This window comes from Oncorhynchus tshawytscha, linkage group LG07 (assembly GCF_018296145.1).
Source record: "Oncorhynchus tshawytscha isolate Ot180627B linkage group LG07, Otsh_v2.0, whole genome shotgun sequence".
NCBI classification, from domain to species: domain Eukaryota; kingdom Metazoa; phylum Chordata; class Actinopteri; order Salmoniformes; family Salmonidae; genus Oncorhynchus; species Oncorhynchus tshawytscha.
The window spans coordinates 48725495-48748164 of NC_056435.1; the positions used below are offsets into that span (position 1 = coordinate 48725495).

General features: G+C 42.5%; 1 protein-coding gene across 4 annotated transcripts in view; it reads right to left on the reverse strand.

Moving 5' to 3' along the window:
* Nucleotides 1-22670, reverse strand: part of LOC112254690 (SPRY domain-containing protein 3) — a 68996-nt gene that overhangs the window by 17081 nt on the left and 29245 nt on the right. For 3 of the 4 annotated variants that reach the window (XR_006083774.1, XM_042324558.1, XM_024427471.2), the window contains one exon: nt 3705-3854. The exons of the other annotated variant lie outside the window; for it this stretch is intronic. Coding sequence is in view for 2 of the 3 variants with exons in the window: in XM_042324558.1 (XP_042180492.1) it covers nt 3705-3854 (150 nt within the window). In the remaining variant the exon portion in view is untranslated. The remainder of the gene's footprint in view (nt 1-3704; nt 3855-22670) is intronic. 4 annotated transcript variants of the gene reach the window in all.

The window sequence follows — 22670 nt, forward strand, 5'->3', positions numbered from 1 at the left end:
CCAGCAACTGTGTGTGAAAACCTTGTGAAGACTTACAAAAAATTTATGAAAACATTTGATGTGACAGAGTGAATTAAGAACCGTAGAATGTTATGGAAGTATAACATGTTTCAGATGGACTCATTCTAGGCTGGATAATGAGAATGTAGAGTGATGATGACGATCATAATAGTGACATTGATGTTCATTGTGCTGGAGATAATGACAATATTGACAATAGCAATGAATGATGATAATGATCAAGTTGATGATGAGAATGTAGGAGGACATGGCATGTGATGTAGCAGTTAGTGCTGCTGTCTTTGGAGCACACATGTACTGTATGGGGTCGGAGAAGGTGGCTGACGTTTTACGTGTCCCCAACCGATTGTGTTTTTTGTTTGTATATTTGCATTGTTTGCAACTTATTTTTTACTTATTTTGTACATAATGTTGCTGCTACCGTCTCTTATGACCGAAAATAACTTCTGGACATCAGGACTGCAATTACTCACCACGGATTGGCAGAATCGTTTTTCCCCCTTTTAACAAGTCTTACGAGCCCCATGCGGATGATATACTGCTTTCTCGGGAACAGGCCCAGATCCCCGGGATTTGTGTGAAGAGGAGGTGGAGAAAAAGGGTCCAGAGGGCGGTCTGCCTTCTGAGAATTCGTAGGCAATCGAATAAACCTCCACTTCCTTCCATTCTGCTCGCAAACGTGCAATCTTTGGAGAAAGAAATCGATGACCTACGCGGAAGATTAAACTACCAATGGGACATTCAAAACTATAATATTTTATGCTTCACGGAGTTGTGGCTGAACGACGACACTATCAACATATAGCTGGCTGGTTATACACTGTACTGGGAGGATAGAACAGCAGTGTCTGGTAAGACAAGGTAAAATCAATATTCAAATCAACTTTTTTAAACCTGCATATTTAGTTAAAAGAAATTCATTTTAGCAGGCAATATTAACTAGGGAAATTGTGTCACTTCTCTTGCGCTCAGTGTAAGCAGAGTCAGGGTATATGCAGCAGTTTGGGCCGCCTGGCTCGTTGCGAACTGTGTGAAGACCATTTCTTCCTAACAAAGTCCGTAATTAATTTGCCAGAATTTTACAAAATGATGACATAACATTGAAGGTTGTGCAATGTAACAGCCATATTTAGACTTAGGGTTGCCACCCGTTCGATAAAATACGGGATGGTTCCGTTTTGTTTTCGAAATTATAGTTTCTGGATTTGACCATATTAATGACCTAAGGCGCGTATTTCTGTGTGTTTATTATATTATAATTAAGTCTATGATTTGATATTTGATAGAGCAGTCTGACTTGAGCGGTGGTAGGAAGCAGCAGGCTCGTAAGCATTCATTCAAACAGCACTTTCCCACGTTTGCCAGCAGGACTTCGCAATGCTTGAAGCACAGCGTAGTTTATGACTTCAATCCTATAGTGCCTATAAGAACATCCAATAGTCAAAGGTATATGAAATACAAATGGTAAAGAGAGAAACAGTCCTATAAATTCCTATAATAACTACAACCTAGCACTTCTTACCTGGGAATATTGAAGACTCGTGTTAAAAGGAAACACCAGCTTTCATATGTTTTCATGTTCTGAGCAAGAAACTTAAACATTAGTTTTTTTACATGGCACATATTGCACTTTTACTTTCTTCTCCAACACTGTTTTGTATTATTTAAACGAAATTGGATATGTTTCATTACTTATTTGAGACTAAAATAAAATCTACGTATTAAGTTAATATAAAAACGTGTTAATTCAGTATTTTTGTAATTGTCATTACTACACAAATATATATATATATCTATCTATACACACACACACACACACACGTAAAAATCGTCCCATTAATCGGTATCTGCTTTTTTGGTCCTCCAATAATTGGTATCGGTGTTGAAAAATCATAATCGGTCGACCTCTAGTACATACCCCAACCAGAAGCCATGGATTTCAGGCAACATCCGCACTGAGTTAAAGTCTAGAGCTACCGCTTTCAAGGAGCAGGACTCGAACCCGGAAGCATATAAGATATGCCGCTATGCCCTCCGACGAACCATCAAACAGGCAAAGCGTCAATATAGGACTAAGATCGAATCATACTACACCAGCTCAGACGCTCATTGGATTTGGCAGGGCCTGAAAAGCATTGCAGACTACAAAGTGAAGCACAGCCGAGAGCTGTCCAGTAACACAAGCCTACCATACGAGCTAAACTACTTCTATGCTCGCTTCGAAGCAAATAACACTGAAAGATGCATGAGAGCACCAGCTGTTCCGGACAACTGTGTGATCACAGCCTGGGACTAAACACCTCCCTCTGCAACTGGATCCTGGACTTCCTGACAGGCCGAACCCAGGTGGTAAGGGTAGGTAACAACACATCCGCCACGCTGATCCTCAACACAGGGGTACCTCAGGGGTACGTGCTCAGTCACCTCCTGTACTCCCTGTTCACTCATGACTGCACGCCAGGCATGACTCCAACACCATCATTAAGTTTGCCGACCACTGTTGTGTCATCGGCAAACTTAATGATGGTGTTGGAGTCGTGCCTGGCCGTGCAGTCATGAGTGAACAGGGAGTACAGGAGGTGACTGAGCACGCACCACTGAGGTGCCCCTGTAGGCCTGATCACCGACAACGACAAGACAGCCTATAGGGAGGAGGTCAGAGACCTGGCCGTGTGGTGCCAGGACAACAACCTCTCCCTCAACGTGATCAAGACAAAGGAGATGATTGAGGACTACAGGAAAAAGAGGACCGAGCCCGCCCCCATTCTCATCGACGGGGCTGCAGTGGAGCAGGTTGAGAGCTTCAAGTTCCTTGGTGTCCACATCACCAACAAACTAACATCGTCCAAGCACACCAAGACAGTCATGAAGAGGGCACGACAAAACCTATTCCCACTCAAGGGACTGAACAGATTTGGAATGGGTCCTCAGATCCTCAAAAGGTTCTACAGCTGCACCACGGAGAGCATCCTGACTGGTTGCATCACTGCCTGGTATGGCAACTGCTCAGCCTCCGACCGCAAGGCACTACAGAGGGTAGTGCGAATGGCCCAGTACATCACTGGGGCCAAGCTTCCTGCCATTCAGGACCTCTATACCAGGCGGTGTCAGAGGAAGGCCCTAAAAATGGTCAAATACTCCAGACACCCTAGTCATAGACTGTTCTCTCTGCTACCGCACGGCAAGCGGTACCGGAGCGCCAAGTCTAGGTCCAAGAGGCTTCAAAACAGCTTCTACCCCGAAGCCATAAGACTCCTGAACATCTAATCAAATGGCTACCCAGACTATTTTCATTGCCCCCCCCACACACTTTTACACTGCTGCTACACTCTGTTATCATCTATGCATAGTCACTTTAATAACTCTACCTCTACATATTACCTCAACTAACCGGTGTCCCCGCCCATTGACTCTGTACCGGTATCCTCCGTATATAGTCTCGCTATTGTTATTTAACTGCTGCTCTTTAACTACTGGTTACTTTAATTCTTATCCGTATTTTTTTAACTGCATTGTTGGTTTGTAATTAAGCATTTCACTACAAGGTCTAAACCTGATGTATTCGGCACATGTGAGTAATAAAATTTGATGTCAGTGCTAGAGTTGGCTCCAATCTTGCCCCTGCATGCCCTGCTAGCACAACATTTCTGCTGCTTACTTTCCTATATGATAAGGACACGTACCCTGCGTGCCAGTCCCAGGGTGATGTAGCACTTCTCTCCTGCATCAGTGATCTCCAGCTCATAGTAGTGGCAGCGTGTGTTGAGGGGTAGACGGGCCTGGGCCAAACCCACATCCACGATGCTTTTCCCTTTACCCATGTACTCCAACAACTGAGGGGCAGAAGGGTGGTATCACACAACACAATAAGGCAACTATCTATAAATAAATAAATATAAATTAAACTAATTGAAAACCCAATCTTGCACTTTCAGTACAATTTAACAGCATTAAGGATACAGGGCCAGGGACGTAGAGAAGAAGCACATTCTTCTCAGCACACAACTACCCTCAGGACAAGAACAACAGACAATTTATGATATGATTATGACATATATTGACGATAACAACACACTGTTGGCTCAGCACAACAAAAGAAAACACGTACATTTTGGCCTGCAGTCTATTCTCATTTAACCTGAGGAAGAAAGAAAAAATAACAAGGCATAGAACTGTGCTAATTACCTTCAACTAATGAAGGCAAACCCTCAAAACTGTTTTCAGTGTGAATGTATTCAGGGGTTGGGCGGTATCCAGATTTTCATACCGTTCCTGTTCTATAATGGGTTATACATATTACCGGCAGTGCACACAAGGGCGCTATTTATTTCCATTTTTTATTTAAAAAAAAACGATATTTAAAAAATGTTTACAAAGGCTAACAAATTACTAGTTAATTCCCATAGTGGATGCTAGCTAACAAGTGCAATCAAACAAACTAATTGCAAGGACAGACAACCCAGCTCCTATCTTCAAAGGCTACTCACAGTTGTGCTGCACACACAAAACTAATTTAGGCAGCAGGGATCCTGAAATCAGGAGTGGATTGATTGTCTCTGCTGTAACCAAGAAGCTTGATCATGCAAGCTAGCAACTTAGCTAGCAAGTTAGGGACAATAAGACATTTACTGTGAGGGGGTTAGGGGGTGGCCTAAAAAAGGGGAGGGTTGTCTAACTTTGTTTTGTTGCATAGGGGAGGGTAGAGTTTCCCCCCCTGGTTTGCACTTGCTCTTTTGTAGGTTTTACTATATAATTTCTTCCATAGTAGCCAAATGTTTTTACCTGTTTGCATGGCCTCTTCTATATTAAGATGCTTTGGTACTTCCCTTATGCACTATGCTTTTCCACATGCTAACTTTGACTATACCACAGGTCAATATAGTCTACCAATCTAACCGTCTATCCTGCCCTCTATCCACCATTCACAGTGACAATATTGGTAGGTGGATGTCAAGATCTGCAATAGGCTAACTACCAATCACACCACATATAAAAGCATTCAAAGCTGCATAAAAGTTCAATATAATATCAAAACGAACAAATAGAAATAGCTGACAGGCAGTGGTGAGGCCAGGTGTATCATTGCGCATGAAAGAACTCAAAAAGCTCCTTTATTGATCTTGTTTAGGGACAATACAATTATCCTTCCTAGACTCGTCTATAACAAACACCAAAATGCAATGAATAATTGAATTATTGTTTTCAAGTGAGTACAAAATTCTCCTCTAGGCTGCAGTGAAAATGTCATTTGAATAACAGCACAAAAATGTTTCATTCCATTTGGATCAGTTGTGGTTCTACTCTCCACAGTTTATAAGGTCTAGAAAGTCACAGTAGCAGGTCAGACTGGCTGTATTCTCACTTCTGATAGTGAGATGCCTGTTGCATACTTTCATTCTCCCAAATCGTCCTATAATAATGTGGCCACATGCTCCAGGCAGGCCAGTTATTTAGGAAAGCTTAACAACAACACAGAGTTGCACATGGGATAAACAATCGTACAGTCAATAACACAATAGAAAATATGTATACAGTGTGTGCAAATGAAGTAAGGAGGTAAGGCAATAAATAAGCCATAGTGGTGAAGTAATTACAATTTAACAATCAACACTGGAGTGATAGATGTGCGGATGAGGATGTGCAAGTAGAAATACCGTTGTGCAAAAGAGCAGAATTTTATTTTTTTAAATATGGGGATGAGGTAGGTAATTGGGTGGATGGGCTATTTACAGATGGGTTGTGTACAGGTGCAACGATCGGTAAGCTGCTCTGACAGCCAATGCTTGAAGTTAGTGAGGGAGATATGAGTCTCCAACTTCAGTGATTTTTGCAATTCGTTCCAGTCATTGGCAGCAGAGAAGGAAAGGCAACCAAAGGAGGTGTTGGCTTTGGGGATGACCAGTGAAATATACCTGCTGGAGCACGTGCTACGGGTGGGTGTTGCTATGGTGACCAGTGAGCTAAGGTGGAGCTTTATCTAGCAAAGACTTATAGATTACCTGGAGCCAGTGGGTTTGGCTATGAATATGTAGCGAGGATCAGGTCGCAATGGTGGATAGTATATGATATATATGTTAAAAAAAACGCTGGACAAGGTGGGATCTTTTTGTGTCTGTAAAATAAATTGTGTGAAAAATGTGGTGGAAATGCTTTTATGCACAAATATTAATATAATAACCATCATATTGAAGTAAACTTGGAGTCACGTGATAATATGTTGTGTGGTCCTCCCACTACAACTGTTAATTAGGCTACAGATGAAATGAATGACGATGAACTAAATAGGGTGGTAAAAGTGCCAGGAGATGAGTTTGATGCTCCTTTCAATAAGTAAATAGTCTTATTCTGGTGATATGATGATAGATGCTTGGCTGCCATTTGACAAATACAAATAATTGTACCCTTTTGTCCATAATAATCTCATCATGTAGGCTATACCCGCACTGTCTCTGCGAGCTGTTGGCTAGAGCGCACATGCCAGAGTGAGCACATTCACTATACCTATGCAACATTTAACTTGTATTTTTTTATTCGGTACATTGGATTTTAACAGCAAAAGTCCATTTGAATATGCACTACATATTTACCACATACTTATCCGCAACAAATCAATTTGATGTAAACAGAACTCAGATGGAAAAATGCACATTTGTCGCCAATTGGATGGAAACCTAGCTATAGACACCCTAAAGACTCTTGGACGTGCTCTTGGTTATGCCAAACATTTAAAGAATAAGCTACAGACCAGCCAAAACAAGCATGTAAGAATTGTACTTAATCTCCCACCTCATACTCATCAAGAGGTCAAGCATTTTAAGCAGCTAGTATGGCTATCTGTGGAAAAAAGACTAGTATTAATTCAATTTAGTGTGGTCCACAAAATTATCACGACTTGGTACCCAGGTACTCAACCAACAATTTTTCATTTGTTAAGAATGTCCACCAGCATAATACCAGAGCCAGACACTCTGTTCACGGTTATAAATACATATATTTTCTAAAGCCTTTCCAATGCATTGATATACAAATTATTATTACATTCTAAAATGTGAGAATAATGTGGACTTGAATGACTAAATAAATTGGATGCATGGCGATTTTTCTGTAGCCTATGTGGCCAATGCAGGCACACATAATAAAGCCATGGATAGTCGTAGAATTAATCTCACCATTTGAAGCTCACCATCGCTGTTATTAACATGAAAAAGCGACCAAAAATATTTCATTTTGTGATGAAAGGATTTGTATGGAAAGGCATGTTGAAGCCAGAATTAGATGATGTTGTCACCCTCATAATTAGCGAACATAGTTTTACCGCAACAGAATAGCACAACACCCTTTAATTGAAGCTGCGGGAAACAAACAAGTGGCCACGTCTCTCACAAAAACGGATTAAAAAATCTTATCACCGATATTTATTATGGAGCAGGAGAACTTATAAATTGCCTACAATAATTACAAGGACTTTTCAAGCATCAAATTGAGGAAATGTCTAATTTTCAAGGTAGGCCTATTCCAGTACTTTAATTTCTGAGTTCAAGTAGGCTACCTCAAGGCCTTTGTGTTGTTTAAAATTGCAGGTGTAACATGGAAACCCAAATGTATTTGTCGTCATTTCATTAGTAGATCATATGGTGAAGAAGCCCACTAGGCTGTAATTTGTTGTCATTATATCCAGAATAATTCATAGGAATAGCGTTGGGTGTTGCATAATAGTCTATCCTACACGATTGCGCACAGTAGACACTGTGTCCAATCCGAGTCATAAAAACAGGAACTCATTACCTTGACGCTTTCTCAGTTAGACATAACGAGACTCTGCTGTAAATCAAGCAGACAACAACAGATGATCAACATCAATTCGCTAGGGACATTATAAAAAACGTGGATCCAGGCATAACTCGCTTGCGTAACAATTGAAACACAAACATTATGGACATTCCTCGCGAACAACTTTCCAGCACTTTGGCAGCTGTTGCATCGCATGCGGTATAACAGCTGTATGTCACATGGCTGTCATTCAGAAAAGTCCTTTCTGTATCAGATGATGTGTGAAAATATCATGGCGTAATTAAACAGCTCAACACCAAATGCACATCCAACAAGTATTATGCATAATTATTGAAGAACCAAGGTAAGGTGCCTCTCAGTTTGAAGCATTCGATTTTGCAAGTTAAGAAGCATTCGATTTTTCAATCACATACATTTCGGGGGATTTGTGTGCGCATGAAAACTGTTTTCACCCCGTAACATAAGGGAGACACATAATGTTACGTTACACTGCATTTCTGAGCTCTTTATACAGAACACGGTCCGACAGCTCGATCCAGGACTCTTACAGTGTTCAAGTTAAATGTATAATTTAACTGATTAATGCTTAATATATTATATAACGAAAACTTACACCGACATAAATGCAGGGACAGAAAAGTAATATTTTATGTCACACGATTTTGGACAAATCCATCAAGATACCAACCATGAGGGTTTAAAATAGATTTAAAATCAATTCGTGAATTTTATTGAATAACTATGTTCCCCCCTGATATCTTAACGTAATTATATATATGTTTAAATGGTAGATTATTATCAACAGCTGTAACAAGTTGTCCAGCGTAGGAAATCCTCACTGGTACCCTAGTTTATAGAAAGACCAATATGCATCTTCCTTTCGACCAAAACCCACCACTGGAGTGCGCAGCAAAAGAGCTCTATTTTCATGTCATTAGACCATTCCACCGGTTACAATCCAAGCATTTACATTTGTTCGATGACATAAAAATAAAGCTCTTTGGCCATGCACACCAGTGGTGGGTTTTGCATCGAAACAAGGATGCATATGCAGAAAAGAACCCCATATCAACTGAAAAATATGGTGGTGGATCTTTGATGTTATGGGGCTATTTTGCTTCCACTGGTCCTGGGGCCCTTGTTAAGGTTAACGGCATCATGAATTTTAGCCAGTACCAGGACATTTTAGCCAAAAACCTAGTTTGCCTCTGCCAGGAGGCTGAAACTTGGCAGTAACAAGTTGATCCTCCAGCAAGAAAATAACCCCAAGCACACATCAAAATCCACAAAGAAGGTTCATTGACCATAAAATCAACATTTTGCAAGGCCATCTCAGTCTCCGGACTCTGTATGGATGAATGGTCTAAGATCCCTTGTTCTCCAATCTCAGAAAACATTTTAGAAAAAGGCTCAGTGCCATTATCCTCGCAAGGCGAGCTATTGAAAGGTGTTGAAAACAGGGATGCCAATCATTTTGACCCCCATCTTTTTGAGAAAAAAATATGACTTGTGCAACAAAATCTATTTATCTGAGCAATTGTATTAATATAAAATAACAATTTCCCCAAAACGTTGGAGCATACAATAGAGATCAAAACAGTATTTGTAATCTTTATCAAGGTTGCCAATAATTTTCAAAGTTACTTTTTTTTTTTTTTTTGGGGGGGGTGGTATTGAAAATCATTTCAAATTACCCCTGTATACGGTATATACGGTACACCACCCAAGCCTAGAATGTACCATTTGTACCATGGACAAATTTAGGTTACAACAGATCTCTCTGTGGTGCTTGTGAAACTATAGAATCAGGCAGCCATGTACAGACACACACACACCCTCAGATAGGAATATTATACCAGTGGAGGTCGATGGGGCCATGGGCTCTTGAAGGCTTTTAGAGGCCAGGTCATGAGAGCGACAGACATGAGAATCGATTTGACTGTCTATTCAATTGAACAATTCCACTTCACTCCTCCTGTAGTGCTTTTATACCCATTTATCATTGAGCCAATCCAACTGAAACAGGCCTAAGGCTACTGTGGCTCGCCAGGTAAAACTCTCTCAAACATAACAAAATCTCTCTGATTGCAACCAGACTGGTGGGCCAGGAACATGACTTGGCATGACTTGATCAGAATCTGTAGAGCTGACAGGAGCACATGTTCCTGTCCACATGTTCCTGTACACATGTTCCTGTACCATGTTCCAGTACCATGTTCCAGTACACATGTTCCAGTACACATGTTCCAGTACACATGTTCCTGTACCATGTTCCAGTACCATGTTCCTGTACACATGTTCCTGTACACATGTTCCTGTACCATGTTCCAGTACACATGTTCCAGTACACATGTTCCTGTACTCTCCTCTAATTATAGAGTAGAGGACTATAATTGTCAATTGAGGAAAGTGTTCTCAGGTTGGAGCTAATGTGACAAATGAAATGGTCGACAAGCAAATGTGGTGGCCAATTAGGATGTCCATAATGAACCATAACAGCTTACCAGTCCAGATGAGAAAACAGAGAAGCTAAGATGTCAAAGGGGACTGAGGTACTCCTCTCTGCCATCTCATTGATAGAGTACAAATCAAGCACAAAAAACATTGATGGCTCGGTCATATCAATACAACTCAATGAGGTAGTCTATCTGATTCATGACCTCATTCCTCTCATAGCTTCGTTTCCCTGGTCGTTTGCTAACTACATTCAGCATTAATAACTGATCATTAATCCAACGTGACCTGGATCTGACTCTCTAGAAATGCTTCATCTGCCAGAGAACCATGGTTCCCATCCACATGTTCTGCTTGTCTCTTGTGAAAGGATTAACGTACATGGTGTATGTGTCAGACTGCACTGTGTGTGACCCTTTCCCTCTGCCCTGATTAGCAAAGAGAATAGACAAGTATTGTAAATACAGCGCATGGAAAAAAATAGCGTTATTATTACTTTACCACAATCTGTCAATGCCACTATTCCTTTTCCTTTCTGTAGAGCAATTACCGGCTTACGAACCAACTCTATCAACCTTTCTATTTTGTCTTCCTATTCCTCCATCCTTCACCTTGTCCTTCTGAACTTTGAAGAAAAAAGAAAAATATAATATTGATGGATGTGAACTTGATCATGATATTTCTTCCATGTAAATGTATTTCCTATATATCATGTCTGTGTTAGTGTTGCTTTCCGTCCCTCTCCTCACCCCAACCTGAGCTTGAACCAGGGACTCTCTGAACACAGACACCCTCAAAGCATCGTTACCTATCGCTCCACAAAAGCCGCAGCCATTGTAGCGCAAGGGAAACAACTACTTCAAGGTCTTAGAGCAAGTGATATCACCGATTGAAACGCTACTAGCGCACACCGCTAACTAGCTAGCCATTTCACACAGGCTACTTCTTCGACGAACAAGTAGGGCTCATAGGTCTAACACCTTCCTAATGCGGAGTAATGGACTGTTTGTGTCTGTGGTCACGTTTAAAGGAGCTGGCCCTCCCTGTTGCAGTCAGAAGGATCTGGTGGGTGTGATGACAGATCGCTAAATCTCTCTCTCTCTGATCCTCAAGGTGTGTGTGTGTGTGTGTGTGTGTGTGTGTGTGTGTGAGTGTAGAGGAATGTTGGCAAGGTAAAGCACTTATTTTGTTGAACCGCTCGCTACCTCAGCAACAGGTGCAGTGAGAAGGCCGTGTTAATTTATCGATCTGTGTTGTTTTGTCAGCAGAGGCAGCAGGGCTGACCTTGGTGAACTTTATGACATCGGACTCACCGCTAATAGCTTGTCTAACATTTAAGTGTAATTTCAATAGTTATTCCAATGCATATTTAAATTGCACCAACCACATATATAATAATATGAAGAAGACTATGACCCTGATGAACCATCTGTCTTGCAGGGCACGTGCACATGCGTCTGACTTTCTTCTGGTAGACAGTTGATAGATTACATTTCTTGAGGAAAAACAACATTCCTGTTTAAACAACGACCAAAGATAACAGCAGTTTGCAATCCTTTAGATGCCCCTGAGGTCATAGGCCATCATGTCAGGTAGAATCATCTCTAGCGTTATAGATTGACTAAAAGATGCTGCAAGAGTTAATGGGGAAATTGTGCCAGGCCCAGTTCAAAATTGTGACATACATGTGTTAGACAAAGTTTCAAATAGAGTCTGAGTTTACTTATAGCAATGCAGAGTGGAATCCCATTTTGCTCATCTTCCATGTTCTCATAAATATGTGAGTTCACATAAATACTGTCTTTTAGCACGTCGTCTTGACAGATCACTCCGGTCCGTATTGAACAACCAGTCATTACCAGAGCAAATAAGGTCATTTTGAGGGCAGATGTGGGGTTGGAGGTAGGGCTGAGTCGGTGACCGTATTACTGCCACACCAGTAGTCATGACCGCAGTTAAATTAAACGTGACTGTTGAGTCACGATTATCTCCTCTTATGCACTCTGGACATGCGTTGGCAGTATCCAACTCGCTAATGATCATCAGGTTGCTCATGGCTTGCTACTCAGGGCTCTTACTGTCCCTCTAACCAAACTGACATCAATGCAAATGCAATCTAAAATCACAACAAACATTTATCATCAAAACAGTCTCAAGACTTTCAATCTCACCTCACTGTAATAAATCACTTGAAGAAGGGTTGAAACTAAGTGGAAAACATGGTCGTTCTGGATGTTGTTTCAAAGCCAAACACAAGCAAATGGACAGTGCTTTGAAGGTGACGATTAATTCAAAACCCTTCACTGTCAGGACACAACTCGCCCAAGGTTCCGTTCACGTAGTCTCCAGCTGCTGACCCGGGACCTCAAACATCGCTTCACCACAGCTCCCATCCTGATTCATCCTGACCCATCTTGTCAGTTCGTGGTGGAGGCCGATGCTTCAGATGTCGGAGTGGGGGCTGTCCTGTCCCAGTGTTCTGCCCTTGACCTCAAGCTACATCCCTGCGCCTTCTTCTCCCATCGCCTCAATGCCACGGAAAGGAACTACGACGTGGGGGAATCGTGAGCTTCTGGCAGTGAAGATGGTGTTGGAGGAATGGAGGCACTGGCTGGAGGGGGCAGAACATCCGTTCATCGTGTGGACTGACCACAAGTACCTGGAGTATCTCCCCACCGCCAAGAGCCTCAACTCCAGGCAAGCCAAATGGGCCCTGCTGTTCAAACGGTTCAACTTCTCCCTCTCATACCAGCCGGGATCTAAGAGTGTCAAGCCGGATGCACTGTCCCGCTGCTATAGCCCCACAATTACTGCCCCGGAACCCGAGACCATCCTTCCCACTTCATGCCTGGCAACGGCACTCAGCTGTGGAATCGGGAAGCAGGTCCGTGAGGCGCAGCGTTCCCAGCCGATGCAAGCCGAAGAACACCATCCCAACCGCAAAGCACGGGGGTGGCAGCATCATGCTGTGGGGGTGCTTTGCTGCGGGAGGGAAAATTATGTGGCTTTATCGAAGCAACATCTCAAGACATCAGTCAGGATATTAAAGCTTGGTCGCAAATGGGTCTTCCAAATTGACAATTTTTTATTATTATTTTTATTTAACCTTTATTTAACCAGGTAAGCTAGTTGAGAACAAGTTCTCATTTGCAACTGCGACCTGGCCAATATAAAGCATAGCAGTTCGACACATACAACAACACAGAGTTATACATGGAATGAACAAAACATACAGTCAATAATACAGTAGAAAAAAAGTCTATATACAGTTAGTGCAAATTAGGTCAAATAAGGGAGTTAAGGCAATAAATAGGCCATGGTGGCGAAGTAATTACAATATGGCAATTAAACACTGGAATGGTATATGTGCAAAAGATGGATGTGCAAGTAGAGATACTGTGGTGCAAAAGGAGAAAAATAAATAAATACAGTATGGGGATGAGGTAGATAGATGGGCTGTATACAGATGGGCTATGAACAGGTGCAGTGATCTGTGAGTTGCTCTGACAGCTGGTTCTTAAAGCTAGTGAGGGAGATGGGAATCTCCAGCTTCAGTGATTTTTGCAGTTCGTTCCAGTCAGTGGCAGCAGAGAACTGGAAGGAAAGGCGACCAAAGGAGGAATTGGCTTTGGGGGTGACCAGTGAGATCAGTGAGATATACCTTCTGGAGCGCGTGCTACGAGTGGGTGCTGCTATGGTGACCAGCGAGCTGAGATAGGGCGGGGCTTTACCTAGCAGAGACTTGTAGATAACCTGTAGCCAGTGGGTTTGGCGACGGGTATGAAGCGAGGGCCAGCCAACGAGAGCGTATAGGTCGCAGTGGTGAGTAGTCTATGGGGCTTTGGTGGCAAAACGGATGGCACTGTGATAGACTACATCCAGTTTGCTGAGTAAAGTGTTGGAGGCTATTTTATAGATGACATCGCCGAAGTCAAGGATCGGTAGAATGGTCAGTTTTACGAGGGTATGTTTGGCAGCATGAGTGAAGGAAGCTTTGTTGCGAAATAGGAAGCAGATTCTAGATTAAATTTTTGATTGGAGATGCTTAATGTGAGTCTGGAAGGAGAGTTTACAGTCTAACCAGACACCTAGGTATTTGTAGTTATCCACGTATTCTAAGTCAGAGCCGTCCAGAGTAGTGATGCTGGATGGGCGGGCAGGTGCGGGCAATGATCGGTTGAATAGCATGCATTTTGTTTTATTTGCGTTTAAGAGCAGTTGGAGGCCACGGAAGGAGAGTTGTATGGAATTGAAGCTCGTCTGGAGGTTAGTTAACACAGTGTCCAAAGAAGGGCCAGAAGTATACAGAATGGTGTCGTCTGTGTAGAGGTGGATCAGAGAATCACCAGCAGCAAGAGCGACATCATTGATGTATACAGAGAAGAGAGTCAGCCTGAGAATTTAATCCTGTGGCACCCCCATATAGACTGCCAGAGGTCCGGACAACAGGCCCTCCGATTTGACACACTGAACTCTATCAGAGAAGTAGTTGGTGAACCAGGTGAGGCAATCATTTGAGAAACCAAGGCTGTTGAGTCTGCCAATAAGAATGTGGTGATTGACAGAGTCGAAAGCCTTGGCCAGGTCAATGAATACAGCTGCACAGTACTGTCTCTTATCGATGGCGGTTATGATATCGTTAAGGACCTTGAGCGTGGCTGAGGTGCACCCATGACCATCTCAGAAACCAGATTACATAGCAGAGAAGGTACGATGTGATTCAAAATGGTCAGTAATCTGTTTGTTAACTTGGCTTTCGAAGACCTTAGAGATGCAGGGTAGGATAGATATAGGTCTGTAGCAGTTTGGGTCTAGAGTGTCTCGCCCTTTGAAGAGGGGGATGACTGCGGCAGCTTTCCAATCTTTGGGAATCTCAGACGATACGAAAGACATTGAACAGGCTAGTAATAGGGGTTGCAACAATTTTGGCAGATAATTTTAGAAAGAGAAGGTCCAGATTGTCTAGCCCGGCTGATTTGTAGGGGTCCAGATTTTGCAGCTCTTTCAGAACATCAGCTATCTGGATATGGGTGGAGGAGAAATGGTGGGGGCTTGGGTGGGTTGCTGTGGAGGGTGCCGGGTAGGGGTAGCTAGGTGGAAAGCATGGCCAGCTGTAGAAAAATGCTTATTGAAATTCTAAATTATAGTGGATTTGTCGGTTGTAACAGTGTTTCCTAGCCTCAGAGCAGTGGGTAGCTGGGAGGAGGTGCTCTTATTCTCCATGGACTTTACAGTGTCCCAGAACTTTTTTGAGTTTGTACAGCAGGATGCACATTTCTGTTTAAAAAAGCTAGCCTTAGCTTTCCTAACTTCCTGTGTATATTGGTTCCTAACTTCCCTGAAAAGTTGCATATCACGGGGGCTATTCGATGCTAATGCAGAACGCCACAGGATGTTTTTGTGCTGGTCAAGGGCAGACGGGTCTGGAGTGAACCAAGGGCTATATCTATTCCTGGTTCTACATTTTTTGAACGAGGCATGCCTATTTAATATGGTGAGGAAGGCACTTTTAAAGAATAACCAAGCATCCTCTACTGTTGGGATGAGGTCAATGTCATTCCAGGATACCCCGGCCAGGTCAATTAGAAAGGCCTGCTCGCAGAAGTGTTTTAGGGAGCGTTTGACAGTGATGAGGGGTGGTCGTTTGCTCGCAGACCCATTACGGATGCAGGCAATGAGGCAGTGATCGCTGAGATCTTGGTTGAAAACAGCAGAGGTGTATTTGGAGTGTGAGTTAGTTAGGATGATATCTATGAGGGTGCCCCTGTTTACGGATTTGGGGTTATATCTGTTAGGTTCATTGATAAATTGTGTGAGATTGAGGGCATCAAGCTTAGATTGAAGGATGGCCGGGGTGTTAAGCATGTCCCAGTTTAGGTCACCTAGCAGCACGAGCTCAGAAGATAGATGGGGGGCAATCAAATTACATATGGTGTCGAGGGCACAGCTGGGGGCAGAGGGTGGTCTATAGCAAGCGGCAACGGTGAGAGACTTGTTTCTGGAAAGGTTCAGTTTTAGAAGTAGAAGCTCAAATTGTTTGGGTACAGACCTGGATACTAAGACAGAACTCTGCAGGTTATCTTTGCAGTATTGCAACACCGCCCCCTTTGGCAGTTCTATCTTGTCGGAAAATGTTATAGTTAGGAATGGAAATTTCAAGGTTTTTGGTGGTCTTCCTAAGCCAGGATTCAGACACGGCTAGGACATCCGGATTGGTGGAGTGTGCTAGGGCAGTGAATAAAACAAACTTAGGGAGGAGGCTTCTAATGTTAACATGCATGAAACCAAGGCTTTTACAGTTGCAGAAGTCAACAAATGAGAGAGCCTGAGGGATGGGAGTGGAGGTTGACACTGCAGGGCCTGGATTAACCTCTACATCACCAGAGGAACAGATGAGGAGTAGGATAAGGGTACGGCTAAAGGCTAACAGAACTGGATGCCTAGTACGTTCAGAACAGAGAGTAAAAGGAGCAGATTTCGGGGCACGGTAGAATATATTCAAGGCATAATGTACAGACAAAGGTATAGTAGGATGTGAATACAGTGGGGGTAAACCTGTGCATATAGTGATAATGAAAGAGATAGTCTCTAGAAATAGCATTTAAACCAGGTGATGTCACTGCGTGTGTGGGAGGTGGAACTAAATTGTTAGCCGAGGCATGTTGAGCAGTGCTAGAGGCTCTACAGTGAAATAAAATAATAGTTACAAACCAGAACAGCAATCGACACGGCATTGTGACGTTAGGGAAAGGCATGCGTAGCCGGGTGATCATACAAGTCCAGTGCGTGGCTTCATGCAGCTAGCGGCACGGGGCTAGCAGGCTAACAGAAAGGCCTTAGAGGGATGACGCGACGGAGGAAAGTCTGTTGTGGCTTCCTCGTGCAGTTACATCAGCAGACGGACCAGCAGGGCTCCGTGTGGTAAACCAGGCCAATTGGCAAGATATGTATAGTGGCCGAAGAAATATGTCCGAAGGGCCTCTTAAGCCAGCAGTCCAATGTGCTTTAGATAGCTAGCAGGCTGTGCGTTCAGGGGTCGTTAGCTGCTATAATTCCAGGTGGGGAGAAAAAAAAATTATCATAATAAAAATGTTTAAAAAAATACAAATAACAATGACCCCAAGCATACTTCCAAAGTTGTGGCAAAATGGCTTAAGGACAACAAAGTCAAGGTATTGCAGTGGCCATCACAAAGCCCTGACCTCAATCCTATAGAACATTTGTGGGCAGAACTGAAAAAGCGTGTGCGAGCAAGGAGGCCTACAAACCTGACTCAGTTACACCAGCTTTGTCAGGAGGAAGGGGTCAAAATTCACCCAACTTATTGTGGGAAGCTTGTGAAAGGCTACACGAAACATTTGACCCAAGTTAAACAATTTAAAGGCAATGCTATCAAATAGTAATTGAGTGTATGTACACTTCTGACCACTGGGAATGTGATGAAAGAAATAAAACCTGAAGTAAATCTCTACTATTATTCTGACATTTCACATTCTTAAAATAAAGTGGTGATCCTAACTGACCTAAGACAGGGAATGTTTACTAGGATTAAATGTCAGGAGTTGTGAAAAACTGAGTGTATTTGGCTTAGGTGTATGTAAACTTCTGACTTCAACTGTATATAACGTCGGTACATGCCGTAATGACGCCACGTAAAATTTTCCGCTACACGTGCAACACAGCATTCATAACCTAGCCAACAATGTCTGCTGTGTGGAACGAGGAGTCAACAAGTCGAGCAGTCATTTGTAAGAGTAAGAACATTTCAGCGATACCTCAAAAGGCGAAATCCATTGAAGCCAAGATAATGGAATTCATTGCCCTTGACAATCAACTGCTCTCTGTCGTGGGTGATGTTGGCTTTTGCCGACTGGTCGAGCACCGGTACACACTACCAAGTACGCTATTTTTCAGATGTTGCCCTACTGGAATGACACAGTAATAGAGTCACTACTATTAGCTTCAAGACATACATACTATGGAACGCCGTTTGGGCCTTTGCATGTCAAAAAAGCACTAAAACTAGGTATAACATTAGATGGTCATTTATCATCAGCAAGTCATATTGACACAGTTGTTGTGAAGATGGAGGGGTGTCTCTTATAAAAGGATGTTCCTTAAAAAACAATTAAAGAAAAGTGGGGACTGAGGGGGGACACACAAACACCCACTATTTTTTGGTTGCATTGTTTGTATATCATTCAGTATTTTGTCTTGTGTTTTTTTGTGGACCCCCAGAAAGAGTGGCTGCTGCTTCTGCAAAAGCTAAATGGGGACCCAAATAAATGGTTAATATGAACCTACTGGCCTCAATAGCAGATTTTACTGCTTTTAACTGAATGGCTAATAGAGCTGTAGATATACACAGTATACAAAATATTAAGAATTACTTCCCAGAATAGACTGGCCAGGATAATCCAGATGAAAGCTATGATCCCTTATTGATGTCCCTTGATAAATCCACTTCGATCAGTGTAGATTATGGGGAGGAGAGACAGGTTCAAGAAGGATTTGCAAGCCTTGAGACAATGGAGACGTGGATTGTGTGCCATTCAGAGGGTGAATGGGCAAAATAAAATATTTACGTGCCTTTGACCGGGGTATGGTAGTAGGTGCAAAGCAGGTGATTCAACTCATCAAAACTTTATGAGTTGGTTATTTGAATCAGCTGTGTAGTGCTAGGGCAAAAACCAAATCGTTCACCCTGGGGGGGCCCCATTCCAACTTTGGGAAACCCTGCTCTAGATCAGGGTTCCCAAACGGGCGGCCGACGGGCCAAATTTGGCCCGCAGGTGATTTTATTCGCCCCTGCAATATTTTTATTGTTACACATGAGACTGTAAAATTACCAACAAATCAGCTCCAAGTGATTTTAATTTTGGATATATGCTCCAAAGTATTCCCACGCATAAGAGAGATATACACTCAGTGGACAGTTTATTAGGTACAACAATATAGTACCGGGTTGGACCACCTTTGCCTCCAGATCAACCTGAATTAGTCGGGGCATGGAAAAGTTGCTAAATTGGTATCAAGGGACCTAACGTTTGCCAGGAAAACATTCCCCACACCATTATACCAGCCTGTACCATTGACACCAGGCATGATGGGGCCATGGACTCTGCTGCTTACACTAAATCCTGACTCTGCCATCAGCATGATGCAACAGAAACCAGGATTAGTTTGACCAGGCAATGTTTTTCCACTCCTTAGTTGCTAAATCTTGATTGGAGTGAAACCCAGTGCGGTCGTCTGCTGCAATAGCCCATCCGTGACAAGGGCATGTGCGTTCCGAGATGCCGTTCTGCACACCAATGTTGTACTGTGCCGTTAATTGCCTGTTTGTGGCCCGCTTGTTAGCTTGCACAATTCTTGCTATTCTCATCAACAAGATGTTTTTGCCCACAAGACTGCCGCTGACTGGATGTTTTTTGTTTGTCGCACCATTCTCGGTAAACCCTAGACACTGTCATGCGTGAGATACTGGAACCGGCATGCTTGGCACTGACGATCATACCGCGCTTGAAGTCACTAAGGTCACGCGTTTAGCCTTTCTAACGTTCAAGCGAACAGTAACTGAATGCCTCGATGCCAGTCTGCCTGTTTTAAATAGCAAACGTGACTCACTGTCTGTAGGAGCAAATCATTTTCGTACGTGATCGTATACAAATATAAGCAGGTTTAAAATTATGTTTCAGTCAAATATATCTTTGGGCTTGTTGCGGTCAATTTGCAGTCTACAAATTATTTGTAATTATGTTCCTGGACCCTCACTGTCCAGTCAGGAAAAAAAATCGTCCTGCAGCTGAATCTAGTTGATCCCTGCTCTAGATACTATAAGAGCTACTTATCTGCTTGGAAAATACTGACCACAAAAGAGAAGACTAACCAACAAGGGGAACCGCTAACCTCATCCTGTGCTAACCTCAACTGGTTACCCTTAAAACAGAGATGGTAAGCCTCAGCCCAATGGGTATCCTTCCTACACCATGGGCAAGTCAAGGCCGTGTCCACAACCATTTCTAGCAACCATCTAGCCTACCTTTTCTGGATGCCACACAGCAGCAATGTTATGTGGGAGACTGTTTCATCATCTGAGCAAAACATAACCATGCAGTTCTGTGTCGACACCTTCTTCATTCCTTGGGTATGTCACCACCTCTTAATACAATAATTGTTTTAAAACGCTCCAGGCAGGTTTTAGCCCTGACCCCAGTACTATGCTACTCTGGAACCAACACGTACACACACATATACGCAATACATATAATACATAGGCTTGATGCAAAATAGGCATCCATCCAGCCACATACCCACAGGCAAGCACTGCAGACACACACACACACACACACACACACACACACACACACACTTTCCACATATTCCGCATGAGGAGTTCCCACCCTGGCATGAACATGGCTAGAATATTTTCAGAATAATCTAAATCATGTTCTCCACTATATTTCACGAGGTGTGACACATCAGGACATGACATTCCGCTTTAAGATCAGATGCCAGAATATATTTTTCCTTTCCTGGCTTTGGATTTAGCCTACCAAAAAAAGTAATTGGGTGCTGTCTCCACATTGTGTAAGTGGTGTGGTTGGGATTGCCCCTTGTCAGCGTCAATGTGGAGTGGACACAGAGTTTGGACAGCGGTTGGACGGACGGACAGTGGTTTTGTAATTCAAAGTAAAGGAGGTATGCAGGTTCTCCTTGCCTGCCCCAGGGTCATTCATCTGCACTCCCTAACCCTGCACTTGTCATGTTTTGTGTTTTTCGTGGACCCCAGGAAGAGTTGCTGCTGCTTCTGCAAAAGCTAATGGGGATCCTAATAAACAGTCACTATGAACCTGGTGGCCTCTGAATTTTACCTATAAGATAGGTAATTTGACCTATTTTTCCTACAGTGCCTTCAGAAAGTATTCAAACCCCTCGACTTTTTCCACATTTTCTTGTGTTACTGCCGGAATTTAAAATGTATTCAATTTAGATGTTGTCATCACATAACACCTCAATGTCAAAGTGGAGTTGTTTTTCATATTTTTTAACATATTAATTAAAAATTCAAATCTGAAATGTCTTGGGTTAATAAGAATTCAACCCTTTGTTATGGCAAGCCTAAATAAGTTCCGGAAATAAAAATGTGCTTAACAAGTCACATAATAAGTTGCATGGACTCACTCTGTGCAATAATAGTGTTTAACATGATTTTTGAATGACGACATCATCTCTGTACCCCACACATACAGATAATGGTAAGGTCCCTCAGTCGAGCAGTGAATATCAAACACAGATTCAAACATAAAGCCAGGGAGGATTTCCAATGCCTCGAAAAGAAAGGCACCGATTGGCAGACATTGAATATCCCTTTCAGCATGGTGAAGTTATTAATTACACTTTGGATAGTGTATCAATACACCCAGTCACTACAAAGATACAGGCATCCATCCTAACACAGTTGCAGAAGAGGAAGGAAATCGCTCAGGGATATCACCATGAGGCCAATGGTGACTTTAAAACAGAGTTTAATGGCTGTGATAAGAGAAAACTGAGGACAGATCAACAACATTGTAGTTACTCCACAATACTAACCTTATTGATGGATTAAAAAGAAGAAAGCCTGTACAGTATACAAATATTCCCAAATATGTTTCCTGTTTGCAATAAGGCACTCAAGTAATACTGCAAAAAATGTGGATAAACTATTTATCCTGAATACAGTGTTATGTTTGTGGCAAATCCAATAGAACATTGCTTACAAATATGGCGAGTGGTACTCAGTATAGTGGTGGCAGCATCATGTTATGGGTATGCTTGTAATCGTTAAGGAATGGGGAGTTTTTCCACAAAAAAAAAATATTGGAATGGAGCTAAGCACAGGCAAAATCCGAGAGGAATACCTGGTTCAGTCTGTTTTCCAACAGATATTGTGAGATTAATTCACCTTTCAGCAGGACAATAACCTAAAACACAAGACCAAATCTACATTGGAGTTGCTTACCAAGAGGTCAGTGAACGTTCCTGAGTGGCCAAGCTAGTTTTGACTTAAATCAACTTGAAAATCTATGGCAAGACTTGAAAATGGTTGTCTAGCAATGATCAGCAGGGTTGGAAATTAACACCCGCCAAATGCGGGTACATTTAGTCATTGGCGGGTAAGAATGTATATTTCTCTAGCCACGTTGGCAGGTGGTCACACAGAGCATTTGGGAACCGTTTAAAATAAATCCAAAGCCAATATGTAGCGTTTGGTCAAATTGACAAGGCAAGTTACATCGTTTTGTTCACGTGCTATGTTGTTTGGCATGTGGACCAAAAAGTTAATTTCCCACTCTGATAGCTCTAAGACTTAAAGGTGCTGCATGGTCAATTCGACGTCTGCATTGGCCGTGCAGCATTTA